The sequence below is a fragment of the Sander vitreus genome, chromosome 15, assembly GCF_031162955.1.
Source record: "Sander vitreus isolate 19-12246 chromosome 15, sanVit1, whole genome shotgun sequence".
Lineage (NCBI taxonomy): Eukaryota > Metazoa > Chordata > Actinopteri > Perciformes > Percidae > Sander > Sander vitreus.
In genome coordinates, this window is record NC_135869.1 from 15,444,466 (window position 1) to 15,469,204 (window position 24,739).

Here is a 24,739-nt window from a genome sequence, read left to right on the forward strand (position 1 = left end):
CTTCCCTCCGATAGCGTGACGCAGTAGGAGAGGGAGTTTATTTCTGTACATTGCGCAGGTTCTACTCGGCTCTTTGCCCAGTTTATGTTGAACCCCAAATCCCTGAGATGATTTATCACCGTAGTGGAATCTCTGACTGCCTGCTCCCGTGAGTGGGAGCAGACCAGATAGTCGTCTATGTACGAAAATATTCTGATACCGCTGTTCCTTAACGGAGACAGCGCTGCCTCCACACACTTGGTGAACACCCCCGGTGCTAAGGACAGCCTGAATAGGATGTATTCGTAGGCTCTGCCCCGATACGCAAACCTGAGAAATGTTCTGTGTGCGGGATAAATGGCAATGTGGAAATATGCATCTGAAAGATCTATCGTCACAAACCAATCCCCCGGGCGGATTGAACGACAGAGCACTTTGTGTGTTTACATCCTGAACATGTATTTTCATAGGTGTCTGTTTAACACACAGAGATCTAAAATGTGGGGGTGTTTTCGGGGCAGGCAGAGGTCAAAGGCAGCACAAGGTCGTTCACCACAAAGATTTTGTCCCAGAGGACTGGGTTAGGTGGGCCGTCCAGCTGATGACCCATCTCCTAGAGCAGGGATCTTCAACAGGGGGTCCGGGGCCCCTAGGGGGTCCTCAGAATGCAGTGAAGGGGGGCCTCCAAATTATTGTTCATTTTTGAAAGTTTTTTCAAAAATGTAAAAGTCTTAACATGAATTCAACATATTAGTAAACATAAATCTCCACTGCTAACTGGCCCATAGGTAGGGTAGTCACTAAGGCCATCAACATACACAGTTCATCCTAGGATTCACTGTGCTACATGTACTGTGTGTTTAACATTAAAACATAACCCTAACCCCTATGCCAACAATTATTAGGCTATTTTAATAGCTTAGTATTATATGCAAAAAAGGTATTTATAAAGGCTTTAGGCCACCCTACACCTTATTGTAGGCCCAGTTTAATATGCAACTTCATTTTATACAATATATGTAGTGGGGGGGGGGGTCCCTGCTCCATCTCTCTTTCACTTAAGGGGTCCTTGGCTTAAAAAACGTTGAAGACCCCTGTCCTAGAGGATTGCAGCCTGGTATGGAGCCAGCAGTGTGATTGCATTTAGAGAGCACACTGACTATGCTGCATATCTGTACATCCTCTGAAACATGGAGGCGGTGAGGCGCTCCATTTTGTTATGGAATAGAAATACTGTGGGAGGCTGAGAGAGAGCGGCAGTTTAGTTGGAGGTGATGAGCCACTGAAGGCTCCACCATTGGGGGTTTGGCTAGCCCCAGTGCCCCCATCCCATGGATCTCAAGCTTAGAGTAACCCTTAGTTGGGAGCTTACTTTTAAACGGGCTGGACCAGTACCGGCTCATTTCCTTCATACAGGCAGGCACTGCCAGCAGAAGCTGTTTCGCATGCTGGGCTGGTGGGAGCCTCTTGCCGCCGTACAGGTCTCTCTCTGCCCCCTCGATGACCTGGGCTGCCGGCCACTGTATCCCCAATTGGGCAGCTGCCCAATTACAGACCTTGCACAAGTTGCTGTCAGCTGGGGGAGCAGTGTTGAATGCACTAGGAGGCCTTGACTGTTGAACGGGGAACGTGGAGTCCTCCTCCTCGTCCTCCATTCCATCCATGTCGAGGAGATCAGAGATGGCATCGCTCTCTGCATCCTCACAGCCCGGTTCCACTTCGAGGAGGTCCTCGAAAAGTGGAGGCATGTCCAGGGACTCCTCGTCCATCATGTCCGCCCAGCTAGGTGTAGCTTGCGGCTGACGGGTACTGTTTGTGGCTTTTGGGGTGGTTCCCAACAGACATGGGTCATGACTGTTGGCCACCACCACCCTCAGTCGCCTTTCCAGTATCTTTTCTGGCATTGACGCACAGTGGGTGCATGACTGAGAGTCAGCCAGCGCTGCCTGAGCGTGTTTAGTGCCCATGCAGGCTAATGCACGTCGGGTGAAGGTCCCTGCCCAAGATGGATGCCCCACATGACATGGGGCACAGGCAAGATACAGTCTCACTAGCCTTCGCTTCCGACCCTTTGGCAGGTTCTGCTGCCGAGGACATGGTGACTGGAAAGGAAGAAAAACGGCGTAAATATACAACCTTAGCAGGCGCGTAGTGGCACGTTAGCTTGTCTGCAAGATTAGCAAACGGGGTTTAGCCCGATCTAACGTTAACCATGTACTGAAAGAGTTAGCCCGTCGTAACACGTTAGCTCACTCCAGGTACCCGGTCCAGCTAACAAACGAAAGCTACCAAACCCAGGGAGGCTCGCCATAACGCATTAGCCAAGAGTTACACAGCTAAACAAACGATAAACAAATACCGACTAGCCAACAGAAGAGCAGTTCGCCTTGACGTGGACACTGCTTTCAAACTGTGTAACCACAAGGTAAAAACTTCTTGCGAAATACAGCAAATCCAGACTGGGTCGGGAACTATGGGGTGCCAAATGTAAAAGTTCGGTTACAATTTTTTAGCTGATGAATGAAATGTTAAATATATATCTAAATGTTAAATGTTAAATCTAAATGTTATATCTAAATCTAAATGTTAAATTTATATCTAAATATTATATCTAAATCTAAATGTTAAATTTATATCTAAATATTATATCTAAATCTAAATCTTAAATATATATCTAAATGTTAAATCTAAATCTAAATCTTAAATATATATCTAAATATTATATCTAAATCTTAAATATATATCTAAATATTATATCTAAATCTTAAATATATATCTAAATGTTAAATGTTAAATCTAAATGTTATATCTAAATGTGTCGCCAAGTGTAAAGCTAAATATTTAGAAAATATTCAAATCCCCAAGGAAACCACGCCCACTGCAGTGGCTTCAAATCGCGCTGCACCGCAATTTTCAGTCAACACCTGTTGGTACAGTAAATACTGACTGTAGTGGAGCTGTTCGACTAATGTTACCTGATTAAAACACATTTCGGTCAGTATTTTGTATTATTGCCTTATATCACAGAAATGTCTTAATATTTGTGTGTACTATAATGCCGTTGTTTTGTTTGACTCATATCTCCTTGTGTGTTTAACGTTAGTTTGACTCATCCTTCACAAGCAATCTAGCTCACACACTGCAGCCGACATGTCATCTGAACAGGCCTCGCAGCACTGTAACTAGCTAAGTTAGCTAGGTCTCACAATGCGAGAATGAACAGCAGTAGGCCTGTCACACTATAGCCACATGTAAGTAGTTTTCAATACTTTGGTTACATTACCGTGTTTTATTAACCTGAATTATGTTGCTATATTAGCTTGCGAAGGCGCTATCCGTTGCTAACGCTAATTTATCTCAAAAAGCAGAAACGTTAGCTAACTACTGCCAATATATGACTTCACTTGAGACCAGAGCGGTGTTGCAAGACTCGTCAAGTGTCATGTGTTTACACGGTCTTACAATGAAACCATATCTTGGCAGTAACATTAGTTAGCTACTGCTTTTTGACATAAATTAGCTAGCTAACGTTAGCGTTAGCAACGGATAGCTACTTTGCAAGCCAATAAAATATAGCCTTGGCAAACAGAATTAAGGTTAATAAAACACGATAACTAGCTATGTAACCAGTATTACAAACTTCTTACAAGTGGCTGGATTGTGACATTTTAGTTGTGTTCGGATGAATATGTTGGATGCATAGCTGGACTTTATCCATGCTGGGCTAATGTTAGATTGCTTGGGAAGGATGACGTTAGTCACACACGGAGATATGTAATTCAAACAACGGTATTGTGATTAACACAACTATTAAGGCATGTCTGTAATATACCGGTCGGTCAATAATATAAAATACTGTAGATCAGTGCTTTCCAACCCTTCTGGTCTGAGGTTCCCCCACAGCCCTGTCATATAAACGCACATACCCCCCCTATCAATTCCCAATGTGTTCACACTATTTATCATATTAAAGTGAATATTCTTACATTTTCATGCAATTGAACTGTAAACATTTAGGTTGGTTGGATCAGAAATTCTACTAACTAGACCTTTTACTTGAAGTGTGGTTAATGTTTCAAAAGTCATCCATTACTTTTAGCTAATCATTTCAACTGTTAGCTAAGTCAGTTGGCCACTTTTAGCTATTTTTTTTCTACCATTGATTACTTCGCTATATGTTTTAACGTGTTGAGCTGTTTTAGCTGATATATTGTTTTAAATCAATCATAATTCAATTATTATTTTGATTAGTTACGCTGCTCCACAATCTTTCCAAGTACCCACTGGCTACAGCAGAGATACCCCTTGCTGGGGCATCACTGGGTGCAGCGCGATTTGAAGCCACTGCAGTGGGCGTGGTTTCCTTGGGGATTTGAATATTTTCTAAATATTTAGCTTTACACTACAGCGACACATTTAGATATAACATTTAGATTTAACATTTAGATATATATTTAAGATTTAGATATAATATTTAGATATATATTTAAGATTTAGATATATTTACATTTAACATATAGATATAAATTTAACATTTAGATTTAGATATAACATTTAGATATGATTTAACATTTAGATTTAACATTTAGATATATATTTAACATTTAGATTTAACATTTAGATATAAATTTAACATTTAGATTTAACATTTAGATAGATATTTAACATTTATATTTAACATTTAGATTTAACATTTAGATATAAATTTAACATTTAGATTTAGATATAACATTTAGATTTAACATTTATATATATATATATAATTTCTGTCTCAAATGTGAGGAAAATGTGCTAAATGTGAGGAAAGTGAGCTAAATGTTGAAAATGTATCAGCTAAAAAATTGTAACCGAACTTTTACATTCGGCACCCCATAGGGAACTGCATTCGGTGACATAGTCCTTAACGGTCCGTCTGTGAACTGTTTAGCAGATAAGCAACCAAGCTAGCCTAGAAGCGCTGAGGGAGCTTAGTATAGTTTCTTCATGGGAAGAAAGCAAGAATGATTTGTAAGGAGCTGGTCGACTGCGATTATATGAGGGGGCGTGGCCCTAGCACTGTTTGACCTGTCTGTCACGGACAGACGTGGTGTCATTGGAGCTTCCATAGTTGGTCACGCCGAGGCAATTCCCATAGTGAAACACCGAACGAAGTTAGAAAAAGAAACTTCCTTTACCCAGTTTGAATACAGTTGCATGATGGAGGTTAAGTCTTTTCATGCATGCATGAAAACTCAGAGTGAGTCAGAGATATTTTCTCAGATAAAAATAAAAACTGTGCTAACCCCGATGAAAATTCAAATCCACTTCAGCCCCTACCCCCACACTCAGTTTATAAATCAGCAGAGCTGCAGAGAGATCTACATTTCAATACTAATACTGGACTGAATGTCGCTGTGCACAGTATCACAAAAACTGTACTTATTACCGTTCATGGAGTATTACAACAAAGTCAAATAATCAAGCCAATTTAAACCAAAAAAGTCTTACATTAAAACAATGGCCAAACAGAACAAACCCATTTACTTGTTCATTTAACACAGAATGTAAATGGATGGTCATTTTTAAGTAGAGTAGGTAAATTAATGTTTTTACAGCCCCGACTTCCCTCAGATTTACCCCATCTGCTGCCCCGTCCCTGTTGGCCCCCAAATTGTCTGCTTCAGGCCTAGCCTCTCCCACCTATCCACCTCTCTGCTGCGCTGTGGTCAGATCACAGAGCCGGGGATTACAGCAGATTATCCTGCCCACAGGATCACCAACCCAACTCCGCCCGGCCAAACTCAGAGAGCCGGCCTCAGCCTCTGAAAATGCAGAACACATATGCCTTTCAAGAAGAACCTGGAGGGATTGGCCGCAATCACACACCTGGCAAATGCCACAGGAAAGGGATTTATTTGATGGTCTACACTAGACAGGATAATCAGCCTTTATTACGCTCAGCAACAGGCCCTCCACATCATGAAAGGACAGCCACTGCCAGCCCTTTTAATCTATTAATGCACTGTACAAAATAAATTCTACCCGGATTGAGTAGTTCACATTAGACACACAAAGCTCTTGGCGCAGTGTTTTCTTTCACCTGAGGAATTTGGTGGAACAGCACAGCACACGGTTGTTGTATGTTACATTTCAATTGCAACAATACAGTGGAGTAAGAAAATATTATAGGCCAATCACACATTTTTTGTTGTGCTGGTTCTGTATCTCGAGCACATAGGATTTGATTTGAAACAGTGAGGTTAAAAACACGGCTCCTAGCTTTAATATCAGGGTGTTTACATAGACATCAGACGAACGGTGTAGAAAATTGCCTTTTCTTTGGTCAGAGGACAGAAAGTAATTCAACCAGTCAGAATGAACATTCATGTTTTACATTTGGATGCAAACCCTTGCAGATCATAGTGTAAATCTCTGCCAGGCCTGTACTGCAGCCATCTTTACTTCTTGCTTGTTTTGCGGCCTTTTTGCCTTCAATCTGGTCTTCAGGAAGTCAAACACATGCTCAGTTGAACTGAGTTCAGATGACTGTCCTGGCCAGTCAAGATTAGTTCACTATTTGGACATGCAATGTGAACAATCATTGGTTGTCTTGTCTGCATGTTTAGGGTCATTTTCCTGCTGTAGTGTCGGAAAATTAAGTGACTTTGTATGCAAGGAAATCTTAACAGACACTCTTGGAGTAAAGCCAAAGAAATAAAAAAACTCTTTCCAACTGCTCTGTGTCTCTGCAAACTATATTTTGCTGTTGTGTTGCATTTTTGCAGCATGTATTAGAAACGGGGCCACAAGTTCAGCACAGCTTGTATTTATTTCAGTTGCGTTCTCGTTCTGTCTCTCTTGTGTCTTCTATCCATCAGTGTTTCTGCCTGTCAGTGTCTTTCTCACTTTCTCTCCTTTCTAAACTGCAAAATGATTAATTACAACAGAGATTGGGCACACCCAACACCAGCAGGAACTCATCTTTCTCCTGCTTCTTCCTCTTCTCTTCACTCTTCATCCTTGCCCCTACAAGTGCTCCATGCTCTTTTATATGTAAATCCTCCTTGTGACCCCAGAGGCCGTTTACTGTGAAAGGTAAGTATTTAAGAATCGCTACTCCCAACAAACACCCAGCTCTTTTTATAACCAGCGTTTCGATTCCCAAATATCAGGGGGTTAACCAGAGGAACTGTTTGTTTAATGATCATTGTTACTCTCAAAAAGCAGTGGTAGGTTTGTGTTACAGGAGCTCCATTGTATTTCTCCACCCCTCTGCTGTTGTAGAGACTGAGGCTGGGGTAAACAGATGGATCCACTGACACAGAGAACCATCCTGAGAGATAACAGATGGAGAGACGTGTTCAATTGGTGCTCTGTTTAGTTTACTTCCACTCTCATCCAGATAAATTAGGAGTTGAGAGACAAACTCCTCGATGCGGAGAGTAACTGTTCTGCAGCAGCAAGAGCAATAGAACGATATGGATTTGCTTTTGATGTTTAATGGAGTTTCTCAGAGAGGAGACTCTAGCAGACCGGGGTGTGATGGAAAAAAAGGAATAGGGGTCAACAAGATCAAAACCAGCTGAATTATGCTCAATGAACGAGATTTTAATTGCACTGACCAGCATTCCTAAAACGTGGAAGAGTGCTCTTACAAAACCCAATTAGTGCACATTGTGGAGCAGAAATGATGAGGAAAGAAACGGCTGAGAGAAGTTGGAAATGTGATCGAGCTGGACTATAGAAAGTAGTGATAGCCCTGGCGTCTATACCACCAAATCCATAAACCTCCCTCCCCATGCTGTGGCCCCCTCTCCCTCCCCAACAAGCCCACACAAGGAGTGGTATTTTTAGCGCATCACCCTATCTCTGAGATGGAGCGCGTAACTCCCTCTCTGCAGGCTGGGGCTGCTGGGCCTCTTTTATTTTAATCCAGACTAGAGAGAGATGAAGCGCGAGAGAGAGAAGTGTGAGTCATCCAGAGCTACCTTTGTGTCACCATCTATCTACTGTATCTATCTATCTATCTAACGCTGTGCGTTTCATAGCCTGAAAATCAACATATTTATTCTTTAATTTTAAATTCTGTCATATTTAATCCAATCTCAAAGTGAAATACAGACTAATAAGCAGTCTTGGCATCCAATTCGTCATACATATTCCGCAGCACAAAGATGGTTGGCTGTGTATTACCCTGGAATGATAGATAATTACTGATATAATGTGAGGCAAAAACAAATGCTGGGCAGGGTGCAGCTGAGTGAGAAAGCGTACAAGGTTGATTTGCACACACAGTGAAATGGTCCATTTAGCTTGATGCTCTGGCTCTGACTCTGTACTGTAATGCATTCATGGTCGTGGCTGAACAAAAGTGAGTGCACCGTGGAATTGCTTATTCCTTGTTCACTTTGTTTTTTTGTCCTTCATATATAACCCCATGTAAAGCAGTGCTATACAGTAAGAAAGTGGTTTAAAAAGTAAGGTAGTCTTAAATTAGTCCCAGCTGATGAATACGACTAGAAAAACAACCAGCACTATGAAGCAAAAGCAATTTTACTTTTACAAAAGCCCATAGCTATGGTCATAAGCTTTGGGTAGGGACCGAAAGAATATGATCGTGGATACAAGCAGCCGAGATTAGATTCCCCTGTAGGGTGGCTGGGCTCACACTTAGAGAACTCAGACATCCGGATGGAGCTCGGACGAGAGCCACTGTGTCAAAAGGAGCATGGTGAGGTGGTTCGAGCATCTGATTAATATGCTTCCTCCATTTGGAGGTCTGCAACAGGTAGGAGACCTCGGGGTAGATCCAGAACATGCTGGAGAGATTGTATCTTTCATCTGGCTTGGGAGTGCATTGGGAACCCCCAGGAGGAGCGGGACAATGTTTGTTTCCCTTAAACCCTGTTTTACTTAAAAAATAAAATTAAAAAATGAAACAGTTTTCTGTTCTTACAACACTACAGTTATTTTTTGGTGAGGTTCCATTAATTACTTGTTTAGGGAAAGATCATATAATATTGTCAAGGTTACAACAGTAACTATGTGGGTACGTAAGGAATGATTGTGGTCATGATTACTGTAAAAGAAACCAACGTTAACTGTTGGTAGGTAATGGGCGGTCTCTCGTGTTAAAGTCTTCATGGGTTTTGTTGACCCATGATATTCATGACAGACTACAGTCTTAATTACTGCCGCCACTAAAGGGGTTTGTCACTTGATTTGTAAACACAATGTTCTTTTTGGGCATTTGCTGAAACGACTGACTTCCCTTTTGTTTGTTTTGACAGTCCTGCACATTAACTTAGTCTAGTTAACTAGTCTGCCACTTGGTCCTGGGAAGGTAGCATACAGTTGGTGATTTTTTGAGCTTGTATAGCAACTTACGTGAAATTATGCTCTGAGAGCAGTGAGAGTGAACCAAACCAGGAAACCCAAAACAGTGAGCTGAAAAATGCAATAAAGCAGAGTCAAGGGATAATTTTCAAGCAACCCCTTTTACATCACGTAATTTTATTCATTGTTATTCATATTAATTATAGCTGCTTAAATTACTTTATTAGTTTTTGATAACACATACTAAAATGCATAGGAATTTATATAACTAAGGATTATACCCTAAAAAAGTAAATAACAACTCTTTCGCAAAATGAAATGTGTTTAGGTATATTACATCACTGGAGACCAAATATAGCTACCATAAATTTAACAAGGATAATTAGCAAAACTGTATTCCAATTATTGCTGTTATAATAGGCATTAACTAGGAGAATCATGTTAGCAAGAGAACAATAAGAAAATCAGTTATATCATCCTGGAGATAGCAGTTAGATAATTAGTGACGACAAGGCAGGATTATCTGTGTGGATTTATTTGTCCTAAAACTGCCCCAGGGCCATTGCCTTGCAGCGGGGCAGCGAATGTGACATCCTTGTCTGATGAGTCATATTGTACAGTATGTCTTTCATTTTTATTCATGTGTCATTTAATTGCTTGCCGTCTCTTGTATTCACTTCCTTTCCTCACATCACGTCACGTCTTTTCAGCATCTGTCTGACTCTATTCTGTCACACTTTAGTGGTCAGACTGGAGAGGTTGCTGTTTTGACTATGCTAAATAAAAGCTAAGAGACATGTCAACGAAATTGTAAAAGATGGATACATTTCACTTTTAGTTGTGGTACTGTTTATCTGTGCTCCTGTTGTCTTTTTTCATCCCCTTCTTCATTTGTTTTTCTGTTCCATTGCCCACTGAAGAATGTGTTCTTATAATGAGTCTTAGAGGTGCAGATGATGTTGATAATGTTGTGTTCTCCTACTAATGGGAACAGAAGCAGGAGATGAATAACAGATTTTGAACAGAAAATTGAGTGAACCTGGGGAGCCAAGTGCTCCCTAACTGATGGCAAAATTATGGAGGAAAAAGCTGTGATTGGGTAATGGGGCCTAAACGGCGTGGTAGAAAAGGCAGTCTGAGTCTAGCAAACCGTTTCCAAAACGTCAGAGTCTGGGAATATGGGCTGTGAAAATCAGCAGTATGTCCAAACAGAATGGATGTCTCCCACTCTGCATGTCCCCAGACACTTTCCGTCTCACAAAAGCTTTCGCACAAGCACATGCTCACATGAAGATGTTCAGCCACGCTAGCTGTGCCAATGCGGCTCTTCAGTGAGGCTCCTTTCACAGATCAGAATTCGACAAAAGTGTTGCACAAGCGGTGTGCACTGCAGTTAACTATCACTTTTCCACTGGCAGCTACAGAAGGCCTCACATGCATAATATGGAAACTGCTGGAAAAGTCAGGAAGCAAAGTGGGGGAAATTCATGAAGATTTCAAGCCAGCGGTTGCTGGAGTTTCGTGACGGCACAACATTATGGTGACAAACACTTTAGCATCATGATGAACACATCTTTAGGAGATGTGCCATGCCCTGCGGGGTGCAAAATGAGGACATTACACACACACACACACACACACACACACACACACACACACACACACACACACACACACACACACACACAAACACATACAGTACATGTACACAAACACACACTGACATACTGATGCTCAACCAAATGTAGAAGCTGCCACACTCAATATCTTCCTTATACATATTGAAATACAGAATGGAAACTGAAATAAAGCTCAATAAAACACTGGGGGCTGAGGCTGGTTTGGTTTAATCTCATTACACGGAAAGCCTGAGGCCTCTCTTCCTCTATTTATAGCAACCTGAGAGAGAGGAGGGCCGACATTCATGTACACAACATCACTGGCTTGTGCAACTGCGGCCGCGAGTGGCAAGGGACACGACCAATCGCAGACAGGTCTTGCATCAAATTTGATGTGACAAAATACACAATTGCCTATGATCTGTGAAGACAACTGCGTTCATTATCTATTCTCCAAACACATGCGCGCTTCCTCGTTTGCCACATTTACCTTCTGTTCCTCTCCGCTCTGCTTATCTTCACACCTTCTCCCTGGTGTCGGCACCCCACCTGTTTGATGCAAAGGAATGGGCTCAGGGGTTGTCTATTAAAGCAGGCAGCATCTGTGTGCAGGGGAGCACCCGCTTCTTCGTCTTGTTCTTTTTCTTCTGCATCTTTGATTACACCCATATGTTTCTCTGGTATTTTCTGGTACTCAGACTGAAGATAAGGTTGAAAGTTCGTGGATGGATTCAGCTGGTTTTAGCCACTTTCCAGTATGTGCTTTAAGAATATGCTGATGCAAACATCGAAATTATTAGGTTCTCTTGCTTAGGGACACTTTGAAACTTTTGCTGGGCACTGTCAGTACTTTGGATTGCACCGTCCACCTTTCATGTTCTTCAAAAATGGCAATAACAACAACAATGAAAAAGCTCGAGAGAAAAGCTGCATGGAGTGAGAGAAGACTCAATTCTGATCTTCTTTAAGGAAACCTTTCACAACAAAACCCCCAATCCACACAAGTAATCACACTATAAGCCCCTTGATACACACACAACAAAAAGAGAGAGAGAACTCGGACTAGGGCCTCACTGGTGTTAATTACTTTGCTTTTGTTGGGGGTAAAATACACCTCCCAGTCTGCATCAACATCAGTAGAAACCCCGTATAATGGAGAATGTTACTTCCAGTGAGGAACATGCTGTCTTCACTTAGAGACTATTTTTACATAGGAGTACAAAGGACTGATAGAGTCACATGGTGCAACGACAATCACCTGAGACTCAATATGCACTCAATAGCAGTAGCAGTACTCAGTATCCGACCAAATGTGAAATATGGTCACAATCTCCCCTTCCACTCCTGAGTTATGGTGTTGAATAATGGCCAGAATAGCTTTTTTGCAGAACATTATGATGTTATGATGTCAAAGTCAAGTTGACCTTTTTTTTTTTTTTTCAATTTGTCATAATTAGCATATGAATTCTTGAATTATGTCCCAAAATGTGTTTTTGTGAGGTGACCTTGACCTTTGACCACCAAAATCTAATCAGTTCATTCTTGAGTCCAAATGGACGTTTGTGCAAATTTATTGAAATTTCCTTGAGGCGTTCTTGAGATTTACGAGAATGGGACGCACAGAGAATTCGAAAACATTATGCCTCCAGCCACCACGGCTGTTGCCAGCGCAGAGGCATAAAAACATCCAGATCTCAAACTGAAAAGTAGAGCATCAAATGAAAATGCCATCCTGAACCCTCGGGCCATGCTTCTTCTTTTCCACTCTCTGCCCTCCAATAGCCTGCATGTTGAGTGTTAATGTGTGAACATGAACATGACCTACAAGAAATAGGCTCACTGCTCTGACAAAACAGGTTACGCTCCCACGTTGATCTAGGAGCGGTCAGAAGTTGGAACAGCAGCTCTTTTTCTGACAGAGGTGTGCATCAGCCTCACACCACACCTTCATCAGTCGGCTAAACATCATAAGCTGCTTCATGCATTATGTAAAGTTCTCAAGTGTGCCCACACACCTTGTTGCAGTTGCACAGATTGCCAGTGTTTTTTATATCTATATTCCTCACACAGACCTATTGCATCTGTTTTGTTTTCATGGGTTTCTGAATCATTCTGTGTCAGTGACGATAAAAAAATATTTTGCCCAGACTTAGACAGGAAGCAACAAGCATTATGTATTCCTAAGCAGAAGCCTCAGCTGGCATCAACACATCAACAGCGACATACTGTAAAAAATACACTGTAGTGTGCACACAGGTACCAAGCACTGCACCTCGTTACATAGTAGTAGGCAATAATACATGAAGCCCTCACAGTGTCACATATTTTGAAAAAATTAATAATTTCAGTAACGGAAAAAGAAAATTCAACAATTTGGAGTAGTTGAAGAATTACATGCTGAGAAAATTCTCCCAACTCTTATACAAATTGTCTGGATTGTTTCAAGCCTTTTATTGACTTATCTGTTATCCGATAATCTCTCACTTAAATGCCGTTTGGACTAAAGTGGCCCGGCTGTTTGAACTGGATCCATCTCTAAATACTTTTTCAAGTGTTTGGTGAAATCCAAAGTTATGTATTGGTAGATCTCCCCTTTTTTGGAGGGATTGGTTGATAAATGGAATTGTCACAACGGGGGATCTGTATCTCTGTGGCATATTGAAATCCCTTGAGGATGTTATAAAGCAATTTGGAATCCCTAGGTCTCAATTTAAAAAATTTTTTTTAGATATTTGCAACTTCGCCATCTGTTACTGGAGATTTTTGGATCCAGTTCTTCAGCCCCGAAGGCACCAGAATGTTTAGATAAGGTGTTATCTACATTTGCTGCGTGGACAAATGTTGTCCACATAGCAGTTTAAAAGGAGACTGAATGTGATTTAGAGTCCAGAATTACAACACAGCTATCAATGTTCAGTTCAGTTCAGTTAAATTTTATTTATATAGCACGTTTAGAAACAACCATAGTTGACCAAAGTGCTTAATAAGCTAAAAAGATAATATTCACAAACAATACACAATACAAAATAACCAACAGTAGAAAAAAAAGACAAGGTGTCAAAGCTCAACTTGAAATGAAAGCCAAGAAATAGTAGTGGGTCTTAAGCAAGGACTTGAATGTTTCACCGGTCCGAGCTGTTCTTATATGAATAGGTAAACTATTCCAGAGGTTTGGAGCAGCCACTGCAAAGGCTCGGTCACCTTTATTTTTTAACCTGGATCTGGGAACATCGAGGTGCATCTGATTGGAAAACCTCAGTGCTTTGACAGGTGTGTGGACATGTAAAAGCTCCGATAAATAAGAAGGCGACAACCCATTTAAAATCTTAAAAACAAGCAATACAATTTTAAAATCAATCCTGAAAAACTGGTGTAATATGGTCACGCTTTTTGGTCCCTGTTAAAAGTCGAGCAGTTGCGTTCTGGACTAACTGTAACCGACTAAGGGATGACTGATCCAATCCAACATATAAAAAGTTACAGTAGTCTGATCGAGACGTAATAAATGCATGTCTGACTCTTTCGAAGTCTTTGCGTAGCCTTAGCCAAAGGTCTCAGCTGGAAGAAACTGGTTTTAATAACAGAACTAATTTGTTTGTCAAATTTAAAAGCACTGTCAAAAATCACACCCAGATTCTTGGTAAAAGAACGAATATGGGAACCTAGAGTACCTACACAGGCATCTACACAGGCACTAAAATGTTCAGCACAACCAAACACGACCATTTCAGTCTTATTGTGATTGAGACAGAGAAAATTCTGATCCAACCATATTTTGAGATCTCTCAAGCAGTTAAGCAAAGGCTGAAGTGTGTCCTTATCATTGTTTTTTTACAGGCAAATAGATTTGTACATCGTCTGCAAAACAATGGAACGAAATGTTATGTTCTTTTTAAAATGTGTGGAATTTTGAAGTTTAACTTCATGGAAAAGGTCATGAGGCTTCTGGGTATTATTCTATGCTTATGCAGAACCTGGGGGATGGAGCCTGGTCAGCCCTCAAGAAGGGAAAGGGATCTGAGTATTACACTGGATGATGAAGAGTGGGACAGAATTTGTAGGAATATTAAAACTACAGTCATGCGATGTGAGGGTGCACCTCATTCAATTCAAGATTATGCATTGCTTCTATTGGACTCCCTCCAGATTGTTTAGGATTGGTCTAAAAGACACACAAAATTGTTGGAAATGTAAGACAGAGAACGGCCAATTACTTCATGTCCTATGGTCCTGTGATTAGGGGGTTCAGGCTGGGACGGGAAATGTTCATGTTGTAAAGTGTATGTTTTGTATGTTGTTTCAAAAACAAACAAACAAAATAAAAAGCATTGAGCATAAAAAAAACCAGTAATAATATAATATATAATAGTATAACACTCACAGGAGCCAAGTACTTTTACTTCTGATATTTAAAATACATTTTATTGGTTGCATATTTTTACTTAAGTAAAGGATTGAACTGCTTGCAAGATACAAGTTTTTGTCAAATGACAATACATATTTGCTGGCTGATTTAGTTTTTTTGCTTTCCAAATCAGCACACTATGAAACATTTAGTGTCACATTAAGTGACATAAAGTGTTATTGTGCAGCATTTTTTTCCAATCAAGATTATACAACAATGGTGGAGCTGAGTCAGACCAAAGGACAGAAACAAACCATTGCTATATTCCTGTCTCAGACGTACTTTATATCGGTCAACATTGTCTTATCATAGAATGATCAACACGTTCTCACACTCATCTCGTAAAATATGGACGCTTGGTCAGGTGCCTTTGTCATTCTTATTGACGCTAAAAGTCTCCTTTAGCGCATTAAGTAAACGCGCTTGGTTGGGACTATTGCCGTCCCTTTAGCGCTTTAAGTAAACGTGCTTGGTCGGGACTATTGCCGTCCCTTTTGACGCAGTTATGTTAAGGAAAAGGTCGTGGGTGGGCTTACGGTTCCGTGACACGCGGGAAGAACGGGATGGTTGGGTTTAGGAAAGGGTCGTGGGTGGGCGTACGGTTCTGTGACACGCGGGAGGAAAGAAAAAAATGGCTATTGCAAGCGTGACAAGTGGGACATGAACCTTGCTCTCCTGGGTGAAAGTCCTGTGTTTGACCCATCAACCACCCCAACCAACCTCCTTATGTAAATTCACTCTTACATACTACTCCCTAAATCCTATCTAACTGCTGCCTTCCCCAGTGCATTACAAAAACACGCTGAAAGACGCCTTATTCGTTGCATCAGACGCTGACAGACACTGTCCGAACGTCCTTATTTTACGAGTTTGTATATAGGCATATACAAGTATGATTTAGAGAAGAATTATGAACTTCTGAACAAAGCTTTGGTCATACTATCTGGGACTGGGCCACAGTGTGGAAGTCTGTAACATGGTACACCACTATTAATGCCATCTGTCCCTCTTCTCTAAGCAGGACTGACACTCTTTCATAATCATCCAGTGAATCTGATAATCTGCCAGTAATTTTGGGCAACAACACAGTCCTGGGGCAAGAGGTCTGGAAGTGATACCTCAGAAGAAACGTTGGCATCAGCAGGCAGTTGAACGAGCATGCAGTCTTCATCTGTGTCTGCCTGTGCCAAGCATGGTCTCCAGGTGCACTCCTCCATCCCTTTTTTGCTCTGATTTGTTGTGAGCTCTTTTTGTGAACTAGGCTCTCTCAGCGCTCCCCTAACGTACCTCACATTAGTCTGATATGGCACTCTGCTTGACAGGTGTACGCTACATGTTCTTTCTGCTCCACTATGTGTGTGTGTGTGTGTGTGTGTGTGTGTGTGTGTGTGTGTGTGTGTGTGTGTGTGTGTGTGTGTGTGTGTGTGTTTGTGTGCGTGTGCGTGTGCGCGTGTGCGTGTGCGTGTGCGTGTGCGTGTGTGTGTGTGTGTGACAGAGGGGTTGTCAGTCTCAGTTATTCAGACAGCTCTGTGCTAAGACAGCAGCCTAAAGCACATTTCAGCGGGGTCGTCCTCTCCTCTCAGTGCTTTCACTCTGTGCCATAGAAGCAGAGACCGCCAACTGTGTCTGGATTGTGGTCTGTCTCACCTGGTGGGACGCCACATAGACTCAATATCCTTGTTCACACGTCTGCTTTGTAAAGAAATCTCAACCATCATATAACTAAGTATAATAAATTGAATACGCACATTTTGTCTCAGCAGTTTGAAGTGGATGACTTGATTACACTAAAAAGGTTTTCCCTTTTAGATCCTCTTAGCGCCTATGGGCTTGAAGAATAAATTACTATTACTACTAGCTAAATTTAATTTTGCGACATAAGAAAAATAAATCCAAGGTAAAAGTTCATTCTGAATTCACACAGGATGGTTTTTAGTTTGTATTTTCGTTTTTCTTACAAATATGCTGCTCTTTGATGCACGGCTCTGTTTGAACTCCCTCTTTAACGGCAGCTGATTGCTAGCCATATAATGAAGGCGTTTGTGTCTACTATGCCCTTGAAGTCTGTGATTTTTAAGGTAACGACTGGATCACGAAGAATGAAAAATTACATCAGTGTAAATTACCTTTAAGGAGAAGAATATAGAAAGAGTTGAAGCACTGCACACTGTCAGTGATGGGCAGTTCATTCCACCACTGGGGATATGAAGGTTTAAGATTCTGATAAGGCTTCGAGGGGGGAGCGACTCTGCAATCAGCTGATGATCTCAATGGACAAGAGAGGGAGAGTAGGATGAAATGATAGATAGATGTATGATAGAGAAACTATGTGTTTAATGCTGCTGTAAGCAAGAACAAGACTATCAGAGAGAATTTTATAAGCTACAGGGAACCAGTGAGATGGGCCACACAATAGAGAGACAAAGCGGAGAACAGAAATAGAGATGGAATCAATGCTCCCCATTTACACTGGGGTGAAATGAAGCACTGGGAGGATAGAGGATCAAAAAGAGAAAAATGCAGCAATCAAAGGCTGTAATTTTTATGGACAAAAGAGTGATTCAAGAAATATTATTAAATGGCCAGCATGAGGCTTAGCACAATCACACTAGACATCTTGAAAGAGAGGAAACTGTTGCATAATAAACTGTGGCCAAAAGTTCCATTAAGGGGTTTAATGGACATGACAAACGTAATGAAAAGGGATTAAGGACTGGGTGCTGTTTCAGACAAAATGTAAGCAGACTAGCTGCACCAAAGCCGGGTGATATTTGTTGGTCACAGGTGGACTTATTGTGCAACTTGGATTGTTGATGCTATGGCTCATTTTGTTTCTTCTTGCTGGGATCCTTGCCCATCCACACAAAAACAAAAAACAACTGACTTGTGTATCATCGCTTCAAGAGGATTCAGTGTGAAAGTAATTAAAATGCAAAGATGCCAAGGTTTCTAGCCGATTCACGAAGCAAACTGACTGTGCTAAATGTGGTTATGTGGCCTAAGTATCTGAGGAGCCCATGAAAGCCTCCTCCTATGAGACAAACGCAAAAAGGGACCTTGCATGAGTTGCATACATCCCCTTTGAGTGAATAAAATGTCCAGTGTTATTGCACCGAGCTCTCAGAGGGGTTTTACCTGAGGTCTTTGGGATCTCCCTGAGCCAACCAATAGCGACCACCGTTCCAGTACATGAACTGTCTCCAGATACTAATTAGCGCCGAGAGTAGTGAAAAAAGCACAACGTATTCACAGAAGAGTGCAATCTGTAGCTTAAACAGATGGTTCCACTACACAAATGAGATAAGCGGTCTATTACTTAATACTATTAAAACACATTTGTTGGGATAATTAATGAATATTCTCTGCATGAGGCTTTTTTGTTTCTAGAGTGAATAAATGTAAATGTATGATCAACAACAAAATACAGCTGTTGTGGTAATTAGCTGGAGCTGTACCTCATTATGAACTAAATTATTATGGCAGCCGGCCAGTCAGGCAGGCGAAACAGCAGCTCCAGCTTACAAAAGGCCCTGGATCTCAGCTTGGGGGAGAAAAAAAATGCATGTGTAAAGAATGCATGAAGTGGTAGGTAGGTGAGTGAGTGAGTGAGAGAGGGAGGGAGGGAGGGAGGGAGGCAGGCAGGCTTTGGCTGGAAAGTGTTGCAGAGGACTGAACCAGCTCTGTGCTGTGATTAAACTATCGGCAGACTGCAGTTCTTCAACAGAGGTATGTTAATATTCACTTTCTCACCACCTTATAAACATACAAGTCATGATGCATATCCAGTGGGATCTACTACATACTGACAAATTATACAGTCAAGCCCATCAAGTGCCTGTAGGCTTTGCCTTTTTTGGGAAAATGAAATATATTCTACAAATGCACAAAACAAGTAACCATAGCAACAGAATTGTGGGAAGAGCTGTTACTCATTCAGTGTCAGTCAGTCATCTTCCTGTTGGAACTTCCTAGAGCATATTGGGGATGGGACCTGATGACTGATATGCTCATATTAGCATCCTCTGATAAAAGGACTGACAAGATGGTCAAACAAAAGACACCGGGGGTGGGAAGAGGAGGCAGACTGACACTCTTGTGGGGAAGCTGATTGCCACTAAGACTGCCATTTTGTGGGATACAACATAGAGGCAAAAATAGACAAGTGAAAACAGTCACAGACAATGATTCTTCAAACAATTATGCTCAACAACACCCAGAATCCCTCTTGTATGCTATCCATCCCTCCCCTCGACTGGTGACTGTTGGGAGGGCTTCGTTTTCAAAAGCGAGTGTATCAATTACAGTAACATGTTGCAATCTGTTTCTCTATAAACCTTTTCCTAAACCATTTCACCAGCATCTCTCAGGCTGATTGATCTTTCGAACCTCCAGATGAGGACTTGCCCGAAGGTCTGCTTCCTCGAGATAAGGTCATCACTGGGTCGATCAGTGCCCAACCAATCAAAGACCAATTACTTTTTCCACTTTCCAACAACAAAGTCAGCGAATAAATTTGACCATTTGATATTTATCATTATAATGGCAACAAAAACATTTTTAAAGTTTGTGCTGAGCTAAAAATGTTGAAAATGTATCCTGAATTCCTCTTTCCATTAAAACATCCCAGCATGAGGGTATTCAGCTTCAGTTTTTTTTCAAAACTGTTGGTGACCAATGTTTGTTTAGTAACTTGGACCTTTGTCAATCTAAGGGGGCTTTCACACCTACCTCGTTTGGTCCTGACTTTCTGACTTTCAGTTTGATCCACACCAAAATTACAGGTGTGAAACCTCCCACGGACAACAAACAGCCGAAATTTGGTCCAACTAAAAGAGGTAAACTCGGTCTGGATCAAACTGAACCATGGTCCGGTTCATTTCAAGCATTTTTGGGATGGTTCTGACTTTCAGACCAAATACAGGAAGTTCTGGCAGGCTATCGTCATGTTAAAAGAGAAGCGTAGCTCCTTTAAGGAATAGCTCAGTGCTTAGTGTGTACGTGAGAGAGAGTGACGGGGAATGCGCTCAGACCAGACAGCTGTCGGCTATCAGAGAAGAGAATAAATTAGCAGTTTACTTGTTAAGTGGTAGTATATATATAAAGTGTAGGTTTCAGTTTGTCTCTGAATTAATGCTGTAGCTCCTCAAAACCCAAGTAAAGTTCCTGTGTCTTGCTTCTCAACAACGCAACAAAAAAAAAGGAGCTGCGGTAGCATGGGGAGAGCAGGAGTCAGTTGGAAAAAACTCACACGAATTCCGACACCAGAGAGAAAATACGAGAGGATGGGGAAGGCCGTCTACAAACCAATCAATTACAAGCATCAGGAGATGCGGCTCACATATTTGATGACAACAGAACGTAGTTTTGTCATGTATAGTTCATTAGTGCACTTGCATAACTGCAGTGTGAAACCAAAACTAACTGGATCAAATGTATACAATGTAACAAAAACATGAACCTTGGACCGGACTTTGGTTCGGACTTTCAGGTGTGAAAAGGCCCTAAGAATGATTTAGGGGGCAAGGTCTTTTTCCCATATCTTAGGGTTCAGTGAAATGCAGCAGTAGTGAGACCAGATGTGCATGGTGCTGCCGGAACTCAACGCAAGTTAGCCTTGAGCTAAAAACACAGAGCGGCCAGATGTTCATAAAGCTTGATAAATCCAGCGAGGAGATGAAGCATCCAACGAGGAGATGAGGCATCCAGCTCGAAGCGTCCTTTATTGGGACATAAGTCAGCAAGTCAGACATAAGTAAGCAAGTCGCTCTAATATGTGAAAAGAATGAAAATAATATCAACACAACCGAAATCGCTCTTGCTTCCCACTCATATGAAAACAGATGAATTTAGGGCCTATTGTAATCCATACAGCCTACAGGTCAGACACTAACCTGTGCACAGCCCACTTATGGATACCTCTACACCCATACACATACACACATTGTCCACGCTGCAATTCGTCACTATTCATGATACACAACATTTATTTACCAGCCCTCATTTCTCTGTGCACCCTCTTCCCGACCAATCTGTAGTACAAACACCCACAGACCATACACATCACCTCTTGGATGTGCCGAGGCACATACACACATGAACACATACACTCAGTTGGAGCCAGCTTGGTGTGCTCTAAGAACTGAGCTTGTTGGAATCGAATTACATCTATCTTTTTCTCTCTCTCTCTCTCTCGCTCTCTCTCTCTCTCTCTCTCTCTCTGCCCTCTCATGGTTTTGCCACCCACAGAAGGAGAAGGGCAGGCAGAGTCAGTCCCAATCCACTAAAGATTGGACTGCCTCAAAGTGTGTCCTGAGGACTGAAATACAAATCAGCCCTTCCTCCAGTCAGCTGGAGTTGGCCCTTTTCCCAGGGGCCTGCCGGGGAGGCCGTCTGTGGCATTCAAAAATGAAAGAAAGAAAACAAATAATAACATGATTAAAAAAACAGGACCCCAAAAGTCCCCTTAAGACCCAGCACACTCTCAGGGATGTGTTATTAGTCTAATAATCACCCTGTTTAATGTGTTGCTCTTGTGAAAGGAGCACATTTGGGCTTTGTCTGTGACTGGAAGAGTGTGAGGGGGATAATAAAGGAGTCAGAAACAGTCCAACATATAAACTAACTCTTTCACTTGCAGGAACATGTGGGGATTTCAGGTCACACAAAGGACGGAGTGGAAAAGGGAGTGACCTGGAAAACCAACATTTATAGCCTTGATTTTCTCTCTCTGACAATCTCTCCTAGAAACAGGGATATGAACATACATAATATAACATAAATGAGTCACATAAACAGCCACCCTAACCCCTGCCCATAATGAACAAGCTGTCAATTATATGATGCTCTTTAAGATATGGAAACGCAAACAATAAAAACAACCAGGTGCTGCATTCTAAGGATAAAGGAGGAGGATAAATGGAGCAATTGTTGTGTAAGGACAAAGAATTGGTATCAAAATTGTATTGTTCCATGACTCACTTAATGAAACGCCTTTATCTAATCAGCTTGATTAACATGCATGGTATAATTTGATTTAAGTGCTGGAAGAGTTGTTGGCTGGTGGAGTTTAAGTATCATATCATTCTGCTGTGTCTGATGTCCTTTCCCTAATGCAGTGAATATTTTACTGTCATGTCTGATCAGAGTGCAGCCCATGGTGGGCCAATTACAAGCTGTCAGAATCCATCTGTGTGACAGTCCAGGTAACACTTCATAACTTTTCAACACAACCTCTATATCTCGTCCACCACACCTAGGAGGTCAGATGGCAGGATCATATTCTTGGAGATCAGTGCCCTGCTAAAGGGCACTTCAGCAGGGTGGTGCATCCTAGTAAACAGGGGGCTTTCACTTTTGGTCATGCCCACTGGGCCCCACACCTCCCTCTGCAAACAAACTGATAAAGGCCTGGATTGGATGGCGATATCTCAGTACTGCACGCTCGAACGCACCTACTAGACCTTTGGTGCCATTAAACCGACAGTGCCTCGTGTCTCTTATCGAATACATGTAACATGTGGACGCTCATAAAAATGTTACTGGTGTTTACAGATGCTGCTCATGCGTTTCGAGTGGGCGGACTGGTTTGCGCTTTATACCCATCTGACAGTCTATCCAAAGACGCATAACGCATCAGCACCGAAAACCCACGCGTCCCGCCTCCTGGTAGAAAGCGCTTCATATCAGTTAACCCTTCAGGCACACTGCGTTATTACGCACTCATTAAAATGCACCCCCTCCTTCCCTCTCGTTTACGCATATGCCTTGTGGGTTGTCATGGGCTATTATTGGGATGTTTGGAATGCACACCCCTCTCTCGCCTACCGTTTATTCCCGACACAATTTCCGATCGATGTGTTTGTGGTCCCGTGGAAAGAGGATGGCCAGGACATCCGAGACTTTTTCAGTCCTGGTCGGTCGCTCGTATCCACGGCGTCTGAGCGCTCCATATGCCGGTGGTGATGCCGGTCGGTATCGGAGTACCCCCGGTGTTTGATTTTGATCGGGGTCCGGGGTTGTCTCCAAAGATGCTGCGGAGGCTTCAGAGTCGCCTGTCCTTCCCGGGGAACCGGGAGCGACAGGGACAGGCTCTTCTTCGCGCATGGTGGTGGTTCCATCATAGTGCAAACAAAATGTAAAGATCCCTTTTAAACGTATTGATTAAATGATATGGCTGTATTCGTTTATTATTAGCACAAAACAAAACGTTTCATGTCCCTTTCTGCCGCTTGCTCTCTGAGCGAACAAATCAAAGTGACCAAGTCCAGCACAGCCCAGATCTGAATCTTGTTTTCTGAATAACATCAAAAACGGTCACAGTGGTAATCTGACAAGTCATCCAAAAATCATTAATCTCATTGTTTTCAGTGGTGATCAGTTTTAATTTAGTATAATCGTCGCTTCGCCGTGATCCTCACGAGTCCTGGGTTTTGGTGATGAGACACCGGTCCTGCTGCTTCCCCTAAAGTTTGACGTTTCGTCGCCCATGGCGCACAACCGAATGACTATTTGAGAGAATGTATTGCTTTTAATCAGCCACTTATTGCAGAGACACATAGATCGCCGGGGCTCGATTCTATGCGTGTGTGGTATTATTGCTGCCCTATGTCTTTCAGATGAGCTGAAATTTCCAAGCAATTTCCATAAAAGTAGCCTACTCAATCTATCATGGTTCATGTAGAGCTACAGCATCTCTGTGTGCGCCTAGACCGCAGAAGTCTTCAATAATTCCTCCATGGAGATGTTGGATCCAATGATTTTCAGCAAGATGTTGTACTGGACTCAATAACCATCCCTTCTTAAAACATCAGGATGGTGTGAGGAATGGTTGGACATGTCCAAAAACCACATGCGATCCTTTGTTCCTTGCTGTCCAGACTCTCTTCTTCAGGTTTTGTTTTGTCAGAATGCATCATAAAAGGACACAAATTGATATTTGCGGATGTTCAGTCATAATGTTCAGTGATGTGGGCCATTATCTTCCCATTTTCATATTTGCTGGAGTTCGACGACAACAGCTTCACCACAACGCTCTCTCTCTCTCTCTCTCTCTCTCTCTCTCTCTCTCTCTCTCTCTCTCTCTCTCTCTCTCTCTCTCTCTCTCTCTCTCTCTCTCTCTCTCTCTCTCTCTCTCTCTCCTGGCAAGCCCAGTCTATCTGTGGTTGGGTGAATGTTCTCCTCAGTGATTTGCCAGTACTGGAGGGTTTTGAACCTGTTATGTGGTCATCCATTATGTTTTGCCCCATGCGGGCATTCACTGCACATTTCCTTGACAGAAAATAAACACAGCAAATTGCTCAAATGACGGCAGTTGAAAAAGAGGCTTACAAGATCAGACATGACATCTAATCATTTTGTCGCTGAAAATTGTCACTTTGACTTAGACGGTCCATGCTTGAGGAGTACATGTTTATATGCCCCC

At 42.0% G+C, this 24,739-nt stretch overlaps 1 protein-coding gene across 1 annotated transcript in view; it reads right to left on the reverse strand.

Moving 5' to 3' along the window:
• Positions 1–24,433, reverse strand: part of pde4a (phosphodiesterase 4A, cAMP-specific) — a 51,755-nt gene extending 27,322 nt beyond the window's left edge. The window contains exon 1 of the mRNA XM_078269394.1: positions 23,143–24,433. Coding sequence (XP_078125520.1) covers positions 23,143–23,438 — 296 coding nt within the window. The 5' untranslated portion in view covers positions 23,439–24,433. The remainder of the gene's footprint in view (positions 1–23,142) is intronic.
• Positions 24,434–24,739: the final 306 nt, after the last annotated feature.